General features: G+C 34.9%; 1 protein-coding gene across 2 annotated transcripts in view; it reads left to right on the forward strand.

Annotated features, from left to right (window-relative positions):
* The window catches only part of RANBP9 (RAN binding protein 9), an 88,540-nt gene that overhangs the window by 36,314 nt on the left and 30,200 nt on the right, over positions 1-22,026 (forward strand). For both annotated transcript variants that reach the window (XM_082344456.1, XM_082344457.1), the window contains exons 3-5: positions 16,780-16,832; positions 17,754-17,921; positions 21,942-21,964. In XM_082344456.1, the coding sequence (XP_082200582.1) occupies positions 16,780-16,832; positions 17,754-17,921; positions 21,942-21,964 (244 nt within the window). The remainder of the gene's footprint in view (positions 1-16,779; positions 16,833-17,753; positions 17,922-21,941; positions 21,965-22,026) is intronic.

A 22,026-nucleotide genomic window follows, 5' to 3' on the forward strand; every position in this document is an offset into this window, starting at 1 on the left:
AAAACTCAAGAGTTATGTGGAAACTTCTCTAAGAGCAGGACCCTAAGAGCGGGACCCTAAGAAGTTTAAAGCTCAAGCTAGTTCACACTCCGCCTCCAACAATTCATTCACCTTTAAAAGTATTTCTACCAGTTAAAGTCTCCAGAGACTCCTACTCCTGGTAAGCTCTCATTCTCTGTGTTCACTTGTCTCTTCAATTTTCCTGGAGGCATTTTGTCCTGTGAACTCAGTTTTCTGACGAACCTAAGAGGAGTGGTTGCTTTTCAATTTGATCACCTTTTTTTTTCCTGTTGTGAGGAAGTGACAAATTTCAGTCTCTTTACATATTGGAGCTGAAGCCAGAAGTCCTCTTGTTTATGTTTTAATGAGAGTTTTATGGAGACATAATTCATATACCCTTAAAAATGTACCCTTAAAAGCATGGTTTGGTAGTTTTTAGTATATTTACAGAATTGTGCAACCCGTACCACTGTCTAACTTTAGAACATTCGTATCACCTGAAAAAGAAATCCTATTATATCTGTTAGCAGCCACTCTTCCCAGTCCTAGGCAACCACTTAACTATTTTGTTTTTGTGGATTTGCCTATACTGCACATTTTATATAAATGGAATCATATAATATGTGATCTTTTGTTTCTGGTTTGTCTTAGTATAGTGTTTTCAAGGTTCCTCATGCTGTAGCATTTATCAGTACTCACATTTCTTTTTGAGGTCAAATAATATTCCATTGTAAACATATTACATTTGTTTATCCATTCATTAGTAGGTAGAAACACTTTTTTGGCTATTAGGAAGAATGCTGTTAGGAACATTTGTGTAACGTTTTTTTGAGTCGATATGTTTTCATTTCTCCTGAATAGATACCTAGGAGTTGAATTAATGGTTCATAAGGAAACTATGATTACCATTTCAAGGAACTGCTAAACTGTTTTCCAAAGTGAGTGCACTATTTTACATTGCCACCAACTATGAAAGTTCTAAGTTCTCCACATCCTTGCCAACACATTTTCTTGATTTTAGCCATCCTAATGTGTGTGAAGTGATAGTGGTTTTGATTTGCATTTTCTAATGACTAATGATATTGAGCATCTTTTCATGTGCTTATTGGTCATTTGTATATCTTTTTTGGAGAAATGTCTATTCAGATCCTTTGCCCAGTTTTTTAGTTGGGTTTTCTTTTTATTGTTGAGTTCTAAAAATTGTATATATGTTCTGGATAGAAATCACATATCAGCTATGTAGATTTGTATATATTTTCTCCTGTTCTGTGGTTTGTCTTTTAATTTTCTTGACAGTATCCTTTGAAGCACAAAAGTTTTAAATTTTTATGAAGTCGTTTATTTTTCTTTCATTGCTTGTGCTTTTGCTGTCATATCTGAGAAACCATTGCCTGATCCAGGGTCATGAAGATTTACTCCAGTGTTTTTGTCTAAGAGTATGTGGTTTTAGCTCTCCCTCTTAGTTTTTGATTCCATTTTCAAATTAATTTTTGTATATGGTGTGGGGTATTGATTCACTTTCCTTGGTTTGCATAGATATATCCAGTTGTCCCAGCACAGTTTGTTGTAAAAACTATTTTCTCATCCTTTGAATTGTCTTGTCCAGCTTGTCAAAATCAATTGATCATAAATGTAAGGGATAATTTCTAGATTCTAAATTTTATTGCATTAATATTTATGTCTGTTCTTAAGCCATTAGTAATATACTCTCTTGATTACTGTAACTTTACAGTGAGTTTTAAAATTGTGAACTGTGAGTCCTCCAATTTTGTTCTTTTTCAAGATTGCTTTGGCTCTCCTGGGCCCTATTACATTTCCGTAGGAGTTTCAGGATCAGTTTGTCACTTCCTGCAGAAAGGCAAGTTAGACTTTTGATAGAGACTGCCTTGAATCTCTAGATTAATTAGGGGAATATTGCTATCTTTTTATCTTTATTTTTTTATATATATTGCTATCTTAACAGTATTAATTCTTCCAGTCCATAAACATGGTAGCCTTTCCACTTATTTAGGTGTTCTTTAATTTCTTTCAACAGTGTTTTGTAGTTTTTCATGTTCAAGTCTTGTACTGTCTTGTTAAGTTTATTTGTAGATATTTTATTCTTTTTGATTCTGTTGTAAATGGAATTGTTTTCTTAAATTTATTTTTAAATTGTTTATTGCTCATGTGTAGAAATAAAATTAGATTTTCATATTGAACTTGTATCCTGCAGTCATGCTGATTTTGTTTATTAATTTTTAATAGTATGTTGGTAAGGATTCTTTTGGATTTTTTATATACAAAATTATGTTGTATGTGAATAGAGGATGTTTACTCCTTCCTTAACAAGCTGGTGTCTTTTATTTTTCATGCCTTACTGCCCAAGCTAGAACCTCCAGTACCATGTTGAAAAGAAGTGATAAAAGAGGGTATCTTTTTCTTGTTCATGATTTTAAGGGACAAGCAGTCTCTTACCATTAAGTCTGATGTTAGCTACAGATTTTTTTTTTCATAGGTGCCCTTTATCAGGTTGGGAGTTTCCATTTTATTTCTATTTAGTTGAGTGTCTTTATCAAGAAAGGTGATGAATTTTGCCTAATTCTTTTTCTGTGTCTGTTGAGATGATCTTGTGGTTTTTATCCTTTATTATATTAATATTATATTAATTATATTAATATTACATTGATTTTGTTTCTAAACCAGCCTTTTATTCCTGGCGTAAGTTCCCCTTGGTCATGATGTGTAATCCTTTTTGTGCGTTACTGGGCTTCATTTACTAGTAATTTGTTGAGGATTTGTGTGTCCGTGTTCTTAAAGGATATTTTTCTGTTGTTTTCTTGTGATATCTTTATCTGATTTTGGCAGCAGGGTAACACTGGCCTTGTAGAATTAGTTAGGAAGTGTTTCTAACTTTGGGGAGAAGAAGAGTCTGAGAAGGATTGGTGGTCATTTTTCTCTATATGTTTGGTAGAATTCATCAGGGAAGCCACCTGAGCATGGGCTTTTCTTTGTGGGAAGTATTAAGATTGCTTATCAGTTTTGGTAGTTTATGACTTTCTAGGAATTTGTTCATTTTTAAGTAGGTTATATAATTTGTTGCTATATAGTTCATAGTATTTTCTTATAATCCTTTTAATTTTTTAATCTTTTTTAGTTTGGTATTAATATTTTTTCTTTCATTTCTGATTTTTGATAATTTGAGTCTTTTTTTCTTGCTTAGTGGAACCAATTTTTTGGCTGATTGATTCTGTTGTTTTTCTGGTCTCTTATTTCCGCTCTAATCTTTATTATTTCCTTCCTGTTGCTTGCTTTGGGTTTAATAGTTTGTTGTTCTTTTTCTAGTTTCTTGAGGTTGAGAGTTGGATTATTCATTAGAGATCTTTCTTTTTTTATTTTAGGCAATTGCAGCTATAAACTTCCCTCTAAGAACTACTTTAGCTACATCTTATAAGTTTTGGTGTATTGTGTTTTCATTCTCATTCATTTCTGTTTTAAAATTTCCCCTGTTATTTCTTCTTTTTGTATTGGTTTTTTACGAGCATGTTTAGTATCCATATATTTGTGTACATTCCAAATTTCCTTCTGTTTGTGATTTCTAACTTAATTTTCTTGTAGTTGGAGAGTATACCATGTATGATTTCAATTTTTTTTTTTTAAATTTGTTGAGGCTTGTTTTATGGCCTAATGTGTCTTGGAAAATCTGTGTGCACTTGAGGACCATGTGTATTCTACCATGGTTGGTGGAGTGTTCTGTAAACGACTTAGTTCTGGTTGATTTATAGTTATGTTCAGGTTTTACATTTCTTGTTGATTTCCTGTCAGTTGTTGCATCCATTATTGAAAGTAGGTTATTGAAGTCTCCAACCATTATCATGAATTGTGTATTTCTCCCTAATTCTGTGGGTTTTTGCTTTAAATATTTTAGGGCTCTGTTGTTAGGTTCATATTTGTATATAATTTTTATGTCTTCTTGATGTATTGACCCTTTTTATCATAATAAACGATAAATATATTGTTTTGTTTCTAGTAACAAATTTTGTCTTAAATTCTATTTTGTCTGATGCAAGTATAGCTATTTCAGCTCTCATTTGATTACTGTTTGCATAGTATTTCTTTTTCCTTCCTTTTAATTTCAACCTATTTGTGTGTTCAAATCTGAAATGTCTCTGTAGACAACATCTCTTTGGATCTTTAAAAAAAGAAAAATGTGTTCTGTGAGTCTCTGCCTTTGAATGATTTTATCCATTTGCAGTTATGGCAATTACTGATAAGGGAGGACTTACGTCTGCTATTTTGGTCTCATGTCTTTTTGTTTTTCTGTTCTTCTGTTGCTTTCTTTTGTTTGAAGTAGACTTTTTAGTGTACCTTTTAATAAGTTTATTGTGGTTTCTTTTCTGTAGTTTTTGAGTTATTTTCTTAATGGTTGCTCTGGAAGATTACTCATATAATATCCTAACTCAAAACAATATAAATTGGATTAATATCAACTTAATTCCAACAGTGTGTTAAACCTAGCTTCATAATATTTTCATTGTCTCCCCTCTCCTTTTTGCTATTATTGTCATAAATTATATCTTTATACAGTTTAGGCCCAGAGAGTTATAATTATTGCTTTATGTCTTTTAAGCTAGATAGGAGAAGAAAAGAGTTACAAAGAAAAATACACTTACACTGCCTTTTATGCTTACCTATGCACTTATCTTTACTGATGTTCTTTATTTCTTTGTATACATTTGAGTAACTGACTAGTTTCTTTTCCACCTTATTTCTTATAGCGCAGGTCTGCTAGTGACAGATCCTCTGTTTTTGTTATTTAGGAACGTCTTAATTTCTCTTTTGAAATATAGTTTTAGTGGATATAGAATTCTTGGTTTATATTTTTTTTCTTTCAGCAGTTGCAATATATTATCCCACTGCTTTCAGGCTTCCATGGTTTCTCATGAGAAGTCTGTTGTTGATCTTTCGGGGTTACATAGCATTAGTTATATAAAGCAATAATAGTAACTTGCTTTTGTGGAGTTTGTGACATATAATGAAGCAAAACATGACCACAGTATCAGACCATGTGGGAAGAGGTAAAAAGGTTTTTAAAAGTTGTGTGTTGCATTGCCAGCATTTGATAAATATACTAATTCAATCAAGAATATGACATATTAAACGTGCAGTTTTTTAAACTTATGTGGTACTCAATACAATGCCAAAATATATAGCAAAAAGCTAACAAAGGTCATAAAATACAAAAATACAAAGAACACAGAAAAGGACGAATGGAAAGAACAGATAGGACAAATAACAAGTTAGTAAACTTAAATCTATCTATAATAGGAATTAAACTAAACTAGTCCTCTTGGTCTCTGTTCTTTGATATTTGGCACACTATTATTAACAATGCTAATAATGTATAATTTGAAATTATTTGTATTGATATATTGATCTAAAAAATTTAATGTCCATTTCCCTTTCTAAACACAATAAGTCCCCTACATATGAATGAGTTCCATTCCGAGAGTGCATTTGTAAGCCCAGTTTGTTCATAAGTCCAACAAAGTTAGCCTAGGTGCCCAGCTAGCACAGTCGGCTGGCTATATATTACCATACTGTAATAGGTTTATAATACTTTTCACACAAATAATACATAAAAAACAAAAAATAAAACGTTTTTAATCTTACAGTACAGTACCTTGAAAAGTACAGTACAGCGGCTGGCACACAGGGGCTGGCATCGAGTGAACAGGCAAGAAGGGTTACTGACTGGAGGGGGGAGAGGAGGTGGGAGGTGGTAGAGCTGAAGGATCGTCAGCAATAGGAGATGGAGTGCAAGCTGCAGTTTCACTCACGCCTGACGTTGGTGGCACAGGCTCTGGTTCCTTGCTGGATTCAATTTTATCTGCCCTTTTGAAAAAACGATCCAGTGTTGTCTGGGTAGTAGCTCTTTTTTTCTCATCATAGATGACACGGTGGCACTTGATTACATTCTGAACGGCTGCTTCGTGAACGGTACCTTCGTGTACTGTTCTATGTTTGGGTCCTGTGCCTCAAAAACTAACAGTGCCTCCTCAAATAAAGAAAACCCCCTTGCCATTTCCTGCATTGTGAATCTCTTTGGTTTTTCAGTTACTTTTTCTTCCTCTTGTCTCTCTTCGTCCTTTCTCTGGGCCTCCAGTTCCATCAGGTCTTCATTAGTAAGCTCCTTGTGTTGCACAGCAAGGAGTTCAGTGAAGTCGTCCTCTTGCAGATCTAGCTCCAGCTTCTTGCTGAGCATCACTTGGTTGCTGAAGACCTCTTTGGACTCCGCATCCACCTTCTCAAATCCACGAAAATTGTGAACACACTGGTGGCAAAGGTTCTTCCAAACCCCATTCAGGGTGATGGCCATAACCTCACGCCAAGCAAAGTCAGTGTTTTTTATGGCCTTGTAGATGTTCTAGTCCTTCCAAAATTGTCACAAGGTTGTTCCTGATTAGTCACTCGCCTTTACTGTCTGACGAAAAGTGTGACGTAAATAATACTTCCTGAAAGTCACTATAACTCCGTGGTCCATGGGTTGGATGAGCGACACAGTATTCAGTGGTAGATGCACTACTTTGACATTGGGATGAAAGTTGTCCCCTGAGTGGGAGGGTGGCCCGGAGCACTGTGGAGCAGCAAAAGAATGTTTAATGGGACGTCCTCCTCCAAGCAGTATTTCTCTACCTCTGGGCTAAAGTGGTGGAAAAACCAGTCCTGGAAAATGGCCTTTGTAACACAGGCTTTGGGGTTACTCTTCCACACACCAGGAAGAGAGAGCCCTTGGCTATGTTTTTAAGGGCTCTTGGGTTCTCTGAATGATAAACTAAGAGAGGCTTCAGCTTCATATCACCTGAAGCATTGCCACCAAACAGCTGAGTTAGCCTAACCTTTGCTGCTTTATATATAACCTGGCATCAAATTTTCCTCCTTACTGATGTAACTTCGGTCTGGCATCCTTTTCCAGTACAGTCCTGTCTCATCCACATTAAAAACCTGCTCGGGTAAATACCAGCCTTCATCAATAATTTCTTGAAGCGTTTCAGGAAATTCCTGGGCAGCTACCGTATCTGCCCTTGCTGCCTCACCACTTATTTTTACGTTGTGAAGGTTGGCTCTAGCCTTGAACCAGTGAAACCAGCAATGGCTGGCATTAAAAGATGCGCCCTCTGATTCTTTGCCGTGTTTCTTCTTCAAGTCTTCATAAAGGCTTTTAGCTTTCTCTTGAATCAGCATGAAGCTGAGCAGCTCGACACTGATGCTGATCCTGCATCCACACAAGTTTCTCCGTCTCCTCCATCACTTTCCCACGCTTCTTCGATACTATTGTCGACATCATCGGCACAGCAGACTTCACGTGTTCCATGATCTTGTCCTTATTCTTCAGAATCGTGCTGATGGTTGAACGATTCATGTTATAAGAACGAGTGATGTCTCCCATCTTTTCGCCTCTTTCCACTCTCTCAATTGTTTTCACTTTTGTTTCCATTGTTCTCACTTGGCACTTCTTAGCAGTACCAGCTACATCACCACTGCTTTTACGCTTGCTTCCGGACATCCTGGGCTTGAAGTGAAGATACTGTACTCTGTACAGTACTGTACAGTAAAGTACCAAAAGCACAACCACTCATAGAGGATGCACTCACATGACAGTGTACACCAGACACGTGAACTAACTTACGTGACTGGACATGCGAACGCACGTTGGCATCTTTGAAAGTTCGCAACTTGAAGGTTCATGTGTAGGGGACTTACTGCACATAATACCACAGTAAGTTTCTTGTCCGTCAGATCTTTCCACTCCCTCACTGCTACTGAATTTGAGCGTGTTTCTGTACGTCATGCAACATCTCGAGCACCTGCCAGCTTTCTTGGTTCACTGTTTGTTGGGAGCCACACCCGTCCACATCTGACGTTGCATATTTCCCCTGTCAACCCCTCCCACCGCTTCACAGTAACTCACAAGCTGCAGCCCTGCTTCACCTACTTCCCCAAGTAAACGTCAGGTCTTTTTCAGTGTAAGGTACCATATTTATTGTAGTGTTTATGTATTTCTTGACAATTCAACCTGTGTAAAACCATTTTTATTGAATTTTGGTGGTTTTTATTGGATTCTTATACTTTTTTAAAATATGTTACTAATGAAGTTTTTGACTGTTCTGCTCTTAACCCCACTTCCCCCATAAGCTCTGTGGTTTTTATTGCATGGTGTTGTATAGTGCAGTGATTTTAAGGAACTCAAATGTCATGCTGTGGTAGAACTGACGGTAATTGCTCTATCCCATATCTGCCCATTCCTCTGTCCACCCAGTGATCCATCTTATTTTTTGATGCATTTCAAAGTAAGTAGACTTAACTCCTAATTACTACACCATGCATATCACTAACTAGAATTTGATACTTGCTTATTGTTTTTTTTAATCATCATAAAAGTTACATACAGTGAAGTCTGAAGTATACCATATGATGAGTTTTGCAGATGCATACACCTGTGAAATGCAAGCTCCCATCAAAACATAGAACTATACCATCATCCTTAGAAGTGTTCCCTCATACTCTTTCCCAGTTAGGCCCTGTCCTCACTCTCTCAGAGGTGACTGTTATTTTCATTTTGTCTGTTCGGAACTTCATATACAGGCATACCATGGAGAAATTGCAGGTTCAGTTTCAGACCACCACAATAAAGCAAATACAACAAGAAAGTGAGTCACATGAATTTTTTGGTTTCCCAGTGCATATAAATTATGTTTACATTATACTGTAGTCTGTTAATTGTGCAATAGCATTATGTCAGAAAAAGTATTTACATTAAATACTTTATTGCTAAAAAACGCTAATAATAATGAAAAAGTTTGAAATATTATAAGAATTACTAAAATGTGACAGAGACACGCAGTGAGCAAATGCTCTTGGAAAATTGGTGCTGATGGACTTGCTCGATGCAGGGCCGCCACAGACCTTCACTTTGTAAAAACACACAGCGTCTGTGAAGCTCAGTAGAATGAGGTATGTCTGTAAAAAGAATCATATAAGAAATCTTAGTAAGATTTCTTGGATTCAGGGTAACATTTTTTAGATCATCCATGTTGTGTATGTCGGTAATTCATTTTCCATTTTATTTCTGAGTAGAACATACGACAGTTTGTGTATCCATTCATTTGTTGATAGGTACCCAGGCTGTTTCAGTTTTTCCTCCATTGTGAAGAGCTCTTATGAACGTATTTGTACAAGTCTCTAGGTGCACATAGTGCCTTCATTTCTCTTTTGAGTGGAATTGCTGGGTCTTGGGGTAAGTACATGTTCAGTCTTTTGAGACACTGCCAGCCACAGGTTCCAAAGGAGTTGTCCCGTTTTACATTCCCACCAGCAGTGTATGAAAGCTCTTACTTTGCCAAATCTGTGGCAGTACTGGTGTGGCCAGTCTTACATTTTAACCGTTCTGCGTGCATGGTGGTATCTCAGTGTGGTTCTAATTTGTGTTTCTCTAGTGACTGACTAATGCTGTGTAGCAGTTTCATGTGCTTCTTGGTTATTTGCAGTATTATTTTGTGAAGTGTCTATTCAGATCTTTTGTCCATTTATAAAAAATGGATAGTCTTATGTCTTTTGAGCAGAAGATTTTAATTTTGCTGATGTCTGATTTATGAGTTGGTTATTTTATGGTTCTTGCTTTCTGTGTCCTGATAGGTATTTGCTTTATCCCGAAGTCATTAAGATATTTTTACATGTTTTCTTTTAGAAGCTTTATAGTTTTAACTTTCGTGTTTAGGACTATGATCCGTCTTCAGTTGAGTTTTATATATTGTGTGAGGTAGACATTAATGTTTACTTTTCCAAATAGGTATCAGTTCTATCACTGTTTGTTAGAAAAACTTTACTTACTCTTTTGGATTGTTTTGGCACCCTTGTAAAATATTAAATGATTGTATAAGTGTGGATCTCTTTTTGAGCTCTTTCTGAATCCATTCCATTGATTTATTTGTTGATCCTTAATTCTGGTACCATACTGTCTTGCTTACTCAGGTTTATGGTAAATCTTGAGGTCAGATGGTGTAAGTCCTACATCTGTATTCTTCTTCAAACTTTCTTTGGATATTTTAGATCCTGTTTATTTCTGTATAAACGTTAGCATCAGCCTGTCAGTTTTTAGAAAAGCCTCCTAGCGTGAGTATAATACGGATCGTATTGACTCTAGAGATCAATTTGGAGAGATTTGCAGCCTTAATAGTATTGAGCCTTCTAGTCTGTGAATGTGATATATCTCTCCGTTTATTTACATCTTCTTTAACTCCCCCCGTCAATGTTTGGTAATTTTCAGCAGAGAAATTCTACACGCCTTTTGTTCAGTTCTTAAATGTTTTATGCTTTCTAGTGCTATTGTATACATAATTGTTTTTTAAATGTTATCTTCTTAGTGTTTACTGCCAGTATATACAAATACAATAGATTTTTTGATACAATAACTTTGTATCCTGCAGCCATGTTAAATTCACTTATTCGGATTATTTTATGTTTTTTAAAGATTATCTCTTGTTAAATTAATGTTATCTACAAGTAAAGTCAGATTTATTTCTTCCTTTTTTTTCCCCAAATAGGATGTTTTTATTAGATGAGTATATTTATATGTCTGTATTCAATTTTAACAATAAGCTATGTTGGGACTTCCCTGGGAGCACGGTGGTTGAGAATCCGCCTGCCAGTTCAGGGGACATGGGTTCGATCCCTGACCCAGGAAGATCCTACATGCCTTGGAGCAACTAAGCCCGTGCGCTACAACTACCGAGCCTGCGCGCCACAACTACTGAACCCGCGCGCCACAACTGCTGACACCCACGTGCTCTAGGGCCAGTGCTACGCAACAAGAGAAGCCACTGCAATGAGAAGCCCGCGCACCGCAACGAAGCGTAGCCCCCACTTGCCGCGGTTAGAGAAAGCCCGCGCACAGCAACGAAGACCCAACGCAGCCCAATAGATAAATAAATAAGCAAGTTATGTTAAACTCTAAAAATATGTCATACCATTACTTTATGAGATTTTTTTTTTAGTCAAACTAATCATTCATTTATTCATTCCTTCAAAACTGTGCATTGAGCACCTTCTATGTGCCAGGCCTCCACTGGGTACAGAGAATAAAATGCTAACAGTCACAGTGACACAGTTCTTGTTATAAATTTGGCACACCTCTGAGTTCCTTGCATTTGCAAATATACTTAGCCCTCACAACAAGCCAGTGAGGTAGTTTCCGTTATTATCAGCACATTGTTCAGATGAGTAACTTGCCCAATAAGTTCTGCAACTTATTAGCTGTGTGACATTGGGCAAGTTATTTCTTCCTTTTTTATTTATGCCTTTTATTTCTCTTTATTGCCTTATTGAAACGCTTAGGGTTTTCAGTACAGTGTTGAATAGAAATGATGAGAGCTGGCATTCTTACCTTGTTCTTGATCTCATGGGAATAGCTTTCAATATTTCACTATTACGAATGCTAGCTGTAGGTTTTTTTTAAATGTAGGTTGATGAAGTTCCCTCGTATTTCTGGTTTGCTGAGAGTTTTTATTGTGAATAGGTGTTGAATTTTGTCAAATGTTTTTCTACAACTATTTAAATGATCATAAGAGTTTTCTCCTAATTTGATGAAATATATTGATTGGTGTTTTAAATGTTAAACCAGTGTTGTGTTCCTGGATTAACACCACCTGGTCTTGATATATTATCATTTTGATATATTGCTAGAATTCTGTCTTAATTTACCTATTGGCTTTTTAACTAATATATCTGTAGTTTTTTAGTGGCTACTCTAAAGATTTTAGTATATATCATTATTTTCATAACTTACTAAGAATTAATGTTTTAGTATTTCACATAAAGTACACAAACTTGCAACCATATACGTCCATTTACTGCCTTTTCCTGTACTTTTTGCTGTAGTTACCCATATGTATTACATCTACTTATATTATGAACTGGGCAGTACATGTTATTTTTGCTTTAAGGAGTCATACATGTTTTTAAGGAAATTAAGAGTGAAAACAGTCTTTTATTATGTACCCATGTGTGTGCCATTTGCAGTGCTCTTCTTTCCTTCCTGAAAATCCAGGTATCTCTCTGATATACCTGTATATGTTATATCTGGTATACCTTTATATATATATATATATATATATATCATATATCTATCTGATGCCTTTCAGTTTGGCAGATTTTCTTTAGTACTTAGTGCAGGTGTGCTGGCAACACATTCTTTTTCTCTTATCTGAGAAATGTTTTTATGTCGCTTTCATTCTTGAAGGATATTTCCTTAGTATAACACCCTGTGTTGGCATGGGTTCCCCTTCCCCTTTTCTGCTCTTGTAAATATTTTGTTCAGCCATCTTTTGGCCTTCATATTTTCTTCTGAGAAGTCAGTAGATATTCAGCTTAGTGTTCCTATTGAAAGTAATACATCATATTTTTCTGGCTGCTTTCAGTATTTTCTCTCCATTCTTAGTTTTTAGCTGTTTGACTGTGATTTGTGCCTATGTGTGCTTTTCTTTGTACTTAACCTGCTGAGGTTTCTATGCTTTTTTTTTTTTTTTTTTAATTTTATAGCTACTTTATTTATTTATTTATTTATTTATTTATTTTTGGCTGTGTTGGGTCTTCGGTTCGTGCGAGGGCTTTCTCTAGTTGCGGCAAGCGGGGGCCACTCTTCATCACGGTGCGGGGACCGCTCTTCATCGCGGTGCGCGGGCCTTTCACTATCGCGGCCCCTCCCGTTGCGGAGCACAGGCTCCAGATGCGCAGGCTCAGTAGTTGTGGCTCACGGGCCCAGCTGCTCCGCGGCATGTGGGATCTTCCCAGACCAGGGCTCGAACCCGTGTCCCCTGCATTAGCAGGCAGACTCTCAACCACTGCGCCACCAGGGAAGCCCTATGCTTTTTAAATGTGTAAATTTTTTTCTTTTGCCCAATTTGGGGAATTTTTCTCAATTTTTTTGTTCCATTCTCTTTCTCCTTGTGGGACTTCGGTTACATGTATGTTAGACCTTTTGCTACTGCCCAAGGGACTCTCTTTTTATTCCATCAGTATTTTTTCTCTGTTCTTCAGATCAGTTCTGTCATTGTTTACTTACTCATTTTGCCATTTCCAATGTGCCATTAGGTACATTAGTAAATATTTATTTCAAATATATTTCAGCTCCAGAATTTCATTTTTTTTATTGTTTCTTTTTCTTTGTTGAAATTTCCTATTTCATTCATTACAAGCATATTTCCCTTTACATCCTTGAGCATATAGTAACAGCAGCTGCCTTAAATACTTTAGCTGTTAATTCCAATGACTTGAGGCTCTCAGGGTCATTCTCTTGTTTGTCTTTTCTTTTGAATATGGGTCATGTTTTACTATGTCTTTATATGTCAAGTAATTTTGAATTGTATTCTAGCACATTATAACTGGATTATAGATTTTTAAAATTATTAATAGCATTTTTTTCAGTAATTAATTTTAATTACATTTTATCATTTTCTTTTCTAGTGGTCATTTCTTTGTCCAATGCATTCCTTCTGTTTTCACTTGTCTTCCTCCTAAAGTCTATTCTCATATAGTTCTTTTGTGAACATTTGTGGATAGTAAAGTGTTAGCTTTATTATGCCATAAAATATCTTATTTTGCCCTCATTCTTGGATGATGCTTTACCTGGGAATTAAGTTCTAGGTTGACAGTTCTTTACTTTCAGTACTTCGTGCCATTGTTTACAGTCATCAGCTGTTGCTGGGGAGAAGTCAGCTGTCATATTAATCGTCATTCCTTCTGAGGTTATCTGCCTTTCTTTTTGGAAGCTTTTAGGATTTTGTTTGCATTGATAGTCTGTGATGTGTTTGTGAATTTATTTTTATCTTTCTCTGTTTGTGGTGTGCACTTTCAACTTACCAACATACTTTTCAGTTGTGGACAATCACTAGCTAAATTATCTCAGTAAGTATTGGTGCTCCACTGTATTTTTTTTTTTTTTAATTTATTTATTTTATTTATTTATTTTTGGCTGTGTTGGGTCTTCGTTGCTGGGCGCAAGCTTTCTCTAGTTGCGGCGAGTGGGGGCTACTCTCCGTTGCGGTGCACGGGCTTCTCATTGTGGTGGCTTCTCTTGTTGCGGAGCACGGGCTCTAAGGCACGTGGGCTTCAGTAGTTGTGGCACACGGGCTCAGTAGTTGTGGCTCGCGGGCTCTAGAGCGCAGGCTCAGTAGTTGTGCGCACGGGCTTAGTTGCTCCGCGGCATGTGGGATCTTCCTGGACCAGGGCTCGAACCTGTGTCCCTTGCATTGGCAGGCGGATTCTTAACCACTGCACCACCAAGGAAGCCCTCCACTGTATTTTTTAGTGATGGTGATTCCTTTTTTTTTTTTTTTACATAATCCTAAATGTATTAAAAAAAATTTTTTTTGTCATACTCTCCATTGATTGATGTCATCTAGAATGAATTCATGTTCCAGTGTGTATTTTGTTGGTCTTATAATATATATTTGGTATATTTTAGAATTTTGTTTTTGTGGCCTCACTTTAATTAGAAAGTTTAACATTTTTCTCCATTTTGTTTATCTAGGTCTATACTTGTTTTCCCTTTATTATACTTTATAGTTGCTTTCTAACTCCTGGGTCCCCAATCTAACACCAGGTCTACATTACAGTATCCAGCTTTTTTGTTCAAAGTGGTATTGGGAGTATTGCAGATTCAGTCAGAGATCCATTCAGTAACTTTGTTCAAATCTTGGTTAAGAGGCTATTCCTTCCCCCTTCCCTTCAGCTAGGCAACAATGTCAAATGAATTTTAGTCAAGGCAGCAGGTGGTATCAGTGTTTTCTTCCCCTTCAGGAGGGGAAGCCTATTCCAGCTGTTGGCTTTAAGCAGTGAGCATAGCTAATGATCCCCTTGTGGAGCCTCTTTAGTCTTTGCTTCCTCAGGAGAAACTCCTACCCATTAATGCGTGCTCAAGGACCCAGAGCTTTGCAGGGCCAGAGCTGTACCCCTGCTCAGGTTATCTTGTGACTTACTACTTTTTTAAAAAATAAGTAATTACATTGTATACTGTATTTGGAACAAAGGGGCTGAGTCAGAATACCAACTTGTATGAGTCTTGACTAGACATCCAAAATGCTGTTTCTTAATGTTTTGTTATTCTTGTGTCACTTGACTCTTATTCTTGTTAGTAATATTGTACTTGTGAATTCCATTGTCTGAGTTTTAATATCTAGTAGGACAAACACTAAGTTATTTTTTTAAAATTTTGTCTTGATCAAAATTCTCTTTTTACATATGAACTTTAAAATCACTTTTTCTAGTTTTAAACATTCATTTGGAGTATATCGTGAACCTCATTACATGTTTATATTAATTTTAGAAAGATTGCTATTTTTATGCTGTCAAGTTATCCAGATACCTAGAATACTCATTTATTTACCACTTTTAAGATATTCTGGAGCTTTACTTGAGCTCTTTACTCCTGTTTTATAGTTTCTGTAGTTATTATGACTGATATGTCTATATATTCCACTTCCTTTCTCTAGCTGGTTATTACTAGAAAAGAAGTTAAAATGTTTTTCTTAAATTCAGTCATTTTTCCAAAATAACTAGTTAATTCTAAAAGCTTTTAGTATGTTCCATAGTTTCCTATGTATATAATCAGAGCTACTACAATTAAGATAATTTTATGTCTTGTAATATTTATACTCGTTATTTAGTTCTCTTATTAAGCTTCCTATTTTCTTATTTTATTAAACTAAAACCTTCAAAACAATGTTTAACAGTTGTAGGAATCTCTGTGTTCCTGATTTTAATGGAAATGACTTCAGTGTTTCACTGTTGAATGCCTTGCTTGCTGTATTAGATTTGGAAAAAAGTGTGTCATATTTAGGTAGTTTCCTTTTATTTTTATTTGAGTTTTTATTAGGAGTGGTAGCTGAAATTTGTCAAATACCATTTTAAATCTTGATACAATCACTGACAATTAGCCTTTTAACAAATTGGATTCAGTTTGCTTTTTTATTTAGTTCTTCTTTTTTGCATCGATACTTATAAATATATTTCTTTCTGCTTTCCCCCTTTTGAACTGTCTTTATCAGTTTTGATTAGTATTTTATAAGCTTTTAAAATAAATTGCATACCTTAATAATTACCTTTTCCTCTTGTATTTCTTTTGTGGAGATAATTTTGTTCTGGTGTTTCATAAGTTAATAATTGAGTCTCATATTTAAGTCCATATTGTCAATTTGCCAAAATACTTTTGGAAAACCAATATATAGATACCCCATAGCACATACTTTATAGTATAATTCTGTTAAGTATTTCAGATGTTTTTATATGAATTGGATATTTTTTCAGTATGTCTCCATGTCTTTGTGTGTGTATGTGTGTGGAACTAGATTTTTACTGTATCCTTTTGAAAACACATTTGTTTCTTATTTAGTATTTCGTTTTTCTTCCACAAGTCCCTCTATACTTTTTGTTAGAAGTCTTAATTCTAAATATTTGTGTAGATACGTTGGAAAGATTTTTATAGTTTTTAGAGTATTTAAGTATTAATAATAATACTTTGGGTATATTTATGAATCATTGCTACAGGAATTTACTGTGAATCTGGGTTTTGTTGTTGCTTAATATTGCCCTTTTTGCTATTTCATGAATTCTAGTAACTTTTTTGTAGCTACCCTGTGAGTTTGATCTTGGGCTTGGTTCGATAATGTTTGAGAGTGTTTGGTAATTTATACATATATGACTATAATAACCAGCTTTTCTTCCTTCCTTCCTTTTTTTTTTAAACAGTTACATGGGAATTGGTCTTTCTGCTCAAGGTGTGAACATGAATAGACTACCAGGTACACTTGTAATTGAATTACAGTACAGTCTTATGGCTAACTCTGGCTAAAAATGTCAAGTAATAACTTGGAGATAGTTAAGTACATTAATCTTCTATATTTTTAATCACTTATGAGATCAAAGTCGAGCTGAATGGTTTTAATAAATTTTATGCTATTTTGCAAAACATAACAAGTATACCATGCATTGTTTTGTTTTGTTTTGTTTTGCTTGTTTTTGTTTTGTTTGTTGGTATTTTTAACTTCCAGTACATAGTCATGTCAACTACTTTAAATGTTTTAATGTGGTTGGTTCTGTTTCCCAGCCAACACATTCCTAGCTTTTAAACCATTTTTAGTTGTTTTAATATTCTGGGAATGTAGGCTGATATTAAAAGTAAACTAAGAAAGGTGTGAATTGAGATAGGAGAACTGTTTCCTAAAACCATTAATCATATGGAAGTGATTCTTCGATTATATTTTCTGGTATTCTATTTACTAATGTTAAAAATTAACCTTGGAGGAAATTTTTTGAAAATTGAAAGAAAAATCTTTTGTTATATTAAAGTGTGTGTGTGTGTGTATTTGTGTGTGTGTGCTTAAACTCAATCAAAGCAAAATTCCTTTGGTCTATTAGCAAAGGAAATATGCATGGAAAATGTGTCTTGCTATGTTTGTTTGCATTTTCTGGTAGGAGTCCTCTCTGTTTAAGATATATTTTAGCATTCTGTGTGGCGGATTTATTTTCCTTAATGTGGTAAGCAGTGTTTTATATAGAAATTATGTACTGTAATTGTTGAGAATTTAAATGTACTTTTGGGAATTTTATCTTTGTACTATCTGTTGTACTGTTCTTGCTTAGCTTGTTATAATCTTAGTGAATAGCTCTAGTATAGAGGAACCTTACTTTTCACTGTAAATATACTGGAACTTTCTCTTTAGGCTGGGATAAACATTCATATGGTTATCATGGTGATGATGGACATTCATTTTGTTCTTCTGGAACGGGACAACCTTATGGACCAACTTTTACGACTGGTGATGTCATTGGCTGCTGTGTTAACCTTATCAACAATACCTGCTTCTACACCAAGAATGGACATAGTTTAGGTACTAAGATAATGAATTGCATGTTAAATAACCAGATGTTATGATTATTGTACTTACATCATGGTAGTAATATTTTTGTGTAATTCTCCTTTATGAGTAGATGCCTCTGGAAATTATTTCTTTGCTCCTTCTAGGTGGAAGCTGAGGAAATGGTGACAATTTAAATCCGAAGTATAATGGACACATACTCAACTAAAAACCCTGATTTTTTTACAGTGAAGGCCACATTGTATCACATATATAGGACTAAGTAGAAATAACCTCGTACTAGTAGTAGAAATGCTAAGTGTTTTCTGCTTTGCTTTGAATAAAGCCTGTCACAGTATGATCCAGTTCTCTAGGTAACAGGTGCTTAGAAAAAAGAGCTGTCAGTTTTTAGTATAGTATGGGGGTAACGACAAAGCGAGAAAAAGCTTGATGCCCCCAACCAAATGAAGGGCATTGACATACTGAAAAATCAGACCAACTAACAAAGGTTGATAAAGGATGGTGACTACAAGTTAGTTCTGCAAAAGGGAGCAGAATTAAAATGAGCAAATAACAGCAAAACTTCTAAAAGACAGGTGGCAAATAAGTAGATTAAGGAAAACATGAGGAAATCTGTCCATTGTAAGACTAGTAGGAAATCAGGGGTTTTAGTTGAATACGCATAATACTTCAGATTGAAAATTGTGTATAATTGTTACGCTCCCTTTTCTTAGAAGTTGTTTTTGTTTTGTATTAAAGAAAGTATAAAGGATAGCAAAACTGATGCTTTAGAAGTAAAAAAGTTTCACATTATTTTACTGTTTGAAACATCTTTGATTCATGGCAAATTATTTCTGATGAGGTAAAGTGAAAAAAGGCAAAAACTAAGTAACTCCAGAAGGCAGAAAATTCAGTTTGCTTATAAATAGTATTTAAAAATTAAGCTGCAGATAGTATGTTTAGACATATAGTAAATGTTCTTTAATATAATACAAAAACTATTCTGTAATTTCATAGTAGAAAATTCTAAATTTTTGGCTACATTGGTAATAGTCTTTTTTTTTTTTTTTTTTTTTTTTAGTGTCTCAACATACTCCTTATATAAAGTTACTGTCTTCTTCGTATTTATATTCGGCTTAAAACTTTTCCTTATTATTATTAATATTGATTCTGAAGTCCTGTGCTATCTAACTTAAAGGCTGTCACAAAGATTCTTACGTTCTTTTTGGTACAGGAATGTTGATAAAGGTCACCATGCAGATTATATGTATTTGATTTGATTGCTGTGGCAAACTGGTTTCCAGAAGGATACAGCCATTTTAGTGTATTTGTTGTTAGTGCTCAGCTCTGACTTACCAAAGCAGTTCACTGGCATAGTGTGCATTGGCTTGGCTGCTTAAGATACTTGCGATCTTAAAGTAAACCAGGAGAAATCTGCTTTTAGGTATGACCTTTGGTTCAAAAATGCAAAAGATGACATTTTTAAAACCAAAATTAATCTTTTTACAGTTTTCAAACTTTATTCCAGAGAAGAAATTTTATTTTAGGAGATGAGAAGATCATAGGTGATGTGATACCATTTTTTTCCTATTAGATTTTCACAAGTATTTACATTGAAATTTTCTTTTGAGTAAGGAAGCTGTTTTTAAAATGTGAGGTGCTGTTTAAGAAAAGGGTACCTAATGTTAGGATCACAGTCTAGAATTAAGTCACTTTGAAACATTTGGCATTATTCATTCATAAATTTAGTAAATATTTATTAAGCACATACAGAGGCAGTATAACAGTGGTCAATATGGGTTCTTCAGTTGCCTAGGTTTATCTCCTGGCTTGGCTGTGTGACCTTATGCAAGTTACTTAACATTTCTGTGCCTCAGATCATAAAATCAGATCACTATAATACCTACCTTATTAAAGTTGTTAGAGCAAACCGAAGTAATGCATGTGAAATTCTCAAGTGATTGCCCGACTCATAGTGAGTACTCACTAAAGGTTATTTATTATCATTGGCCAGGTGCTGGGGGTGCAGTGGTAAAACATTGATGAGCAGAAAGTGTTCCACTGGAACAGAGGCCAGCAAGCTGTGGTGGCCCATGGGCCAAATCAGTCTCCTGTCTGTTTTCTAAGTAAAGTTTCATTGGAACACAGCTACACCCATTCATTTATGTACTGCATACGGCTGCTTTCCTGCTACTGTAGCAGAATTGAGTAGTTGAAACAGAGACCACATGGCCTAGAGAGCAGAAAATATTTACTCGCTGGCCCTTTATAGAGTAGTGTGCTTATCTCTGGTCCAGATTCTAGCATCTAGAAGATAAGAAATTACTCAGTTACGCTTCCCTTGTATTTTCCAAAGGGGATAATTTCTGCCCCAAGGCTGATACAGCTTTAGTTTCTGTCTCATGAAGGTTTTCAAAATATATATTTACTTACCATATAAAGAGAAATGGAAAGGTTTTTGAGAAAATAAAGGAGAAACATTTCAGTATGCAAGTTAATTTATTTGAAATTTTAAAATTTTGTTTTATTGATTATCATTCATCAATTGAAGATAACTTTTCAAAAAGCCTCTTGATAATCAGATTAGGAAATTGGGGAAAAATTATTTTCTGTGTAAAATTTAAATAGTTACACAGCTTGTTAAAGTGCCATCTTTGTGGTCTGAATATGTATAGGTTGTGGATGCTGTATTTGGCAATGTTCAAAAGTATTAATCTATAGAATTAAGTTGGGTTTTTCATTAGAGGTTTTGGTAAAGTGAGGATTTCAGTAATTACTGACAGAAGGGAATTTTTGCTAAAGCAATATGGATTTAGACAATCTTTGTCAATAGACATTTTTGAGGAAAATAATTGATTAGACTGCTGTTTTATGAAAAATGGTAGAAATATGTATGGTCATATTTATTCTTGCTGCTTTCTGTGTTCTTTTTAGTTTTCTGAAGTTTTTAGAATAAATTCTCATATTCGTTTGGCCCACAGTCAGTTTGCTTTCTATTTATTAATGAAGCTGAAGGTAATCCAAATGTTTTACGGAGGGTGGGGGGAAATCCAGCTTCGCTTTTTCTTTTGACAAGCTAACATGAGTTCACTAGTTTTTAAAAGTCATAAAAACAGTACTTTAATTACAAAGCACTGTTTTTACCATTTATTTAAAAACATGTACAATAGAGATTTATAGTCACTTTGCCTTTTAACTTTATTACTTTAATAAATAGAGTCAGATAGTTGTGTTTTCTGGAGATACAGCACAATTATAGAGCCATAGACTCTCTAGTGGGAAGAGACCTTGAAGATAATATAACAGAAGGGCCCTCATTTTTTAGATGGTGATCAGCACCACAGAGGTAGTGGTGCTGGCGTGGTTGTATTTTGTTTTAATGTGTGTTTACACTGGAAGAATTTTGATTAGCCGGCTCACCAACACCACCCCCTCCCGTTCTTCTAGAGCTCAATCTTTTTAAACATATGAATGAGGTCCTGCAGAAATATTTGGTTTCCTTATTACCTTATTTTCAGCTAAGTAATATATTTGAATATTTGGAGGGAGATTACACCATCACTTTGGGATGTCAGTAGATTTATTCCAGTGATATTGCCATTGTTCAAGTGTATTTGGTACATGACTGTTGAAACTACTGTCAGCGGACATTTAAGAGACATTCTCAACTGTTTAAATCTTTGTCCTTTGAAGGAGGAATTAAAATTTTTTGTCCAGAGTAGTCAAAGCTTTGAGAATGTACTTTTATAAGATTTTTTTTAAAAAGGAAACAAAAGTACTATATTTTCTATTCACCCCCCCTTTTTAATAGAAAATCTTTCCTTTCCCCTCAAAGTTATTTAAAAGATAAATATAGGTAAGGAAGATTAAATAATAAGGTTGGATAAAGCAGCTTAGGTGTTAGTGAGAAAAAAATTAGTCTTATTATATTTAGCTTTTTAATTTTTTTCTTCCTTTGCTATTTTTTCCCTTCTTTTTAGTTAGAAATTCAGCTTGTCACCATACTCTGCCTTTGAAAACAGCTTCTAATGCCACTTTTTTTTTTCTTTTTAGGTATTGCTTTCACTGACTTACCGGTAAGACATAATTTCTTGTAAAAGTAGTTTTGTATTTTTAATTAAAAGTATATAAGAACTAG

This window comes from Balaenoptera borealis (assembly GCF_965194805.1).
Source record: "Balaenoptera borealis genome assembly, chromosome: 12".
In the NCBI taxonomy this organism is placed as follows: domain Eukaryota; kingdom Metazoa; phylum Chordata; class Mammalia; order Artiodactyla; family Balaenopteridae; genus Balaenoptera; species Balaenoptera borealis.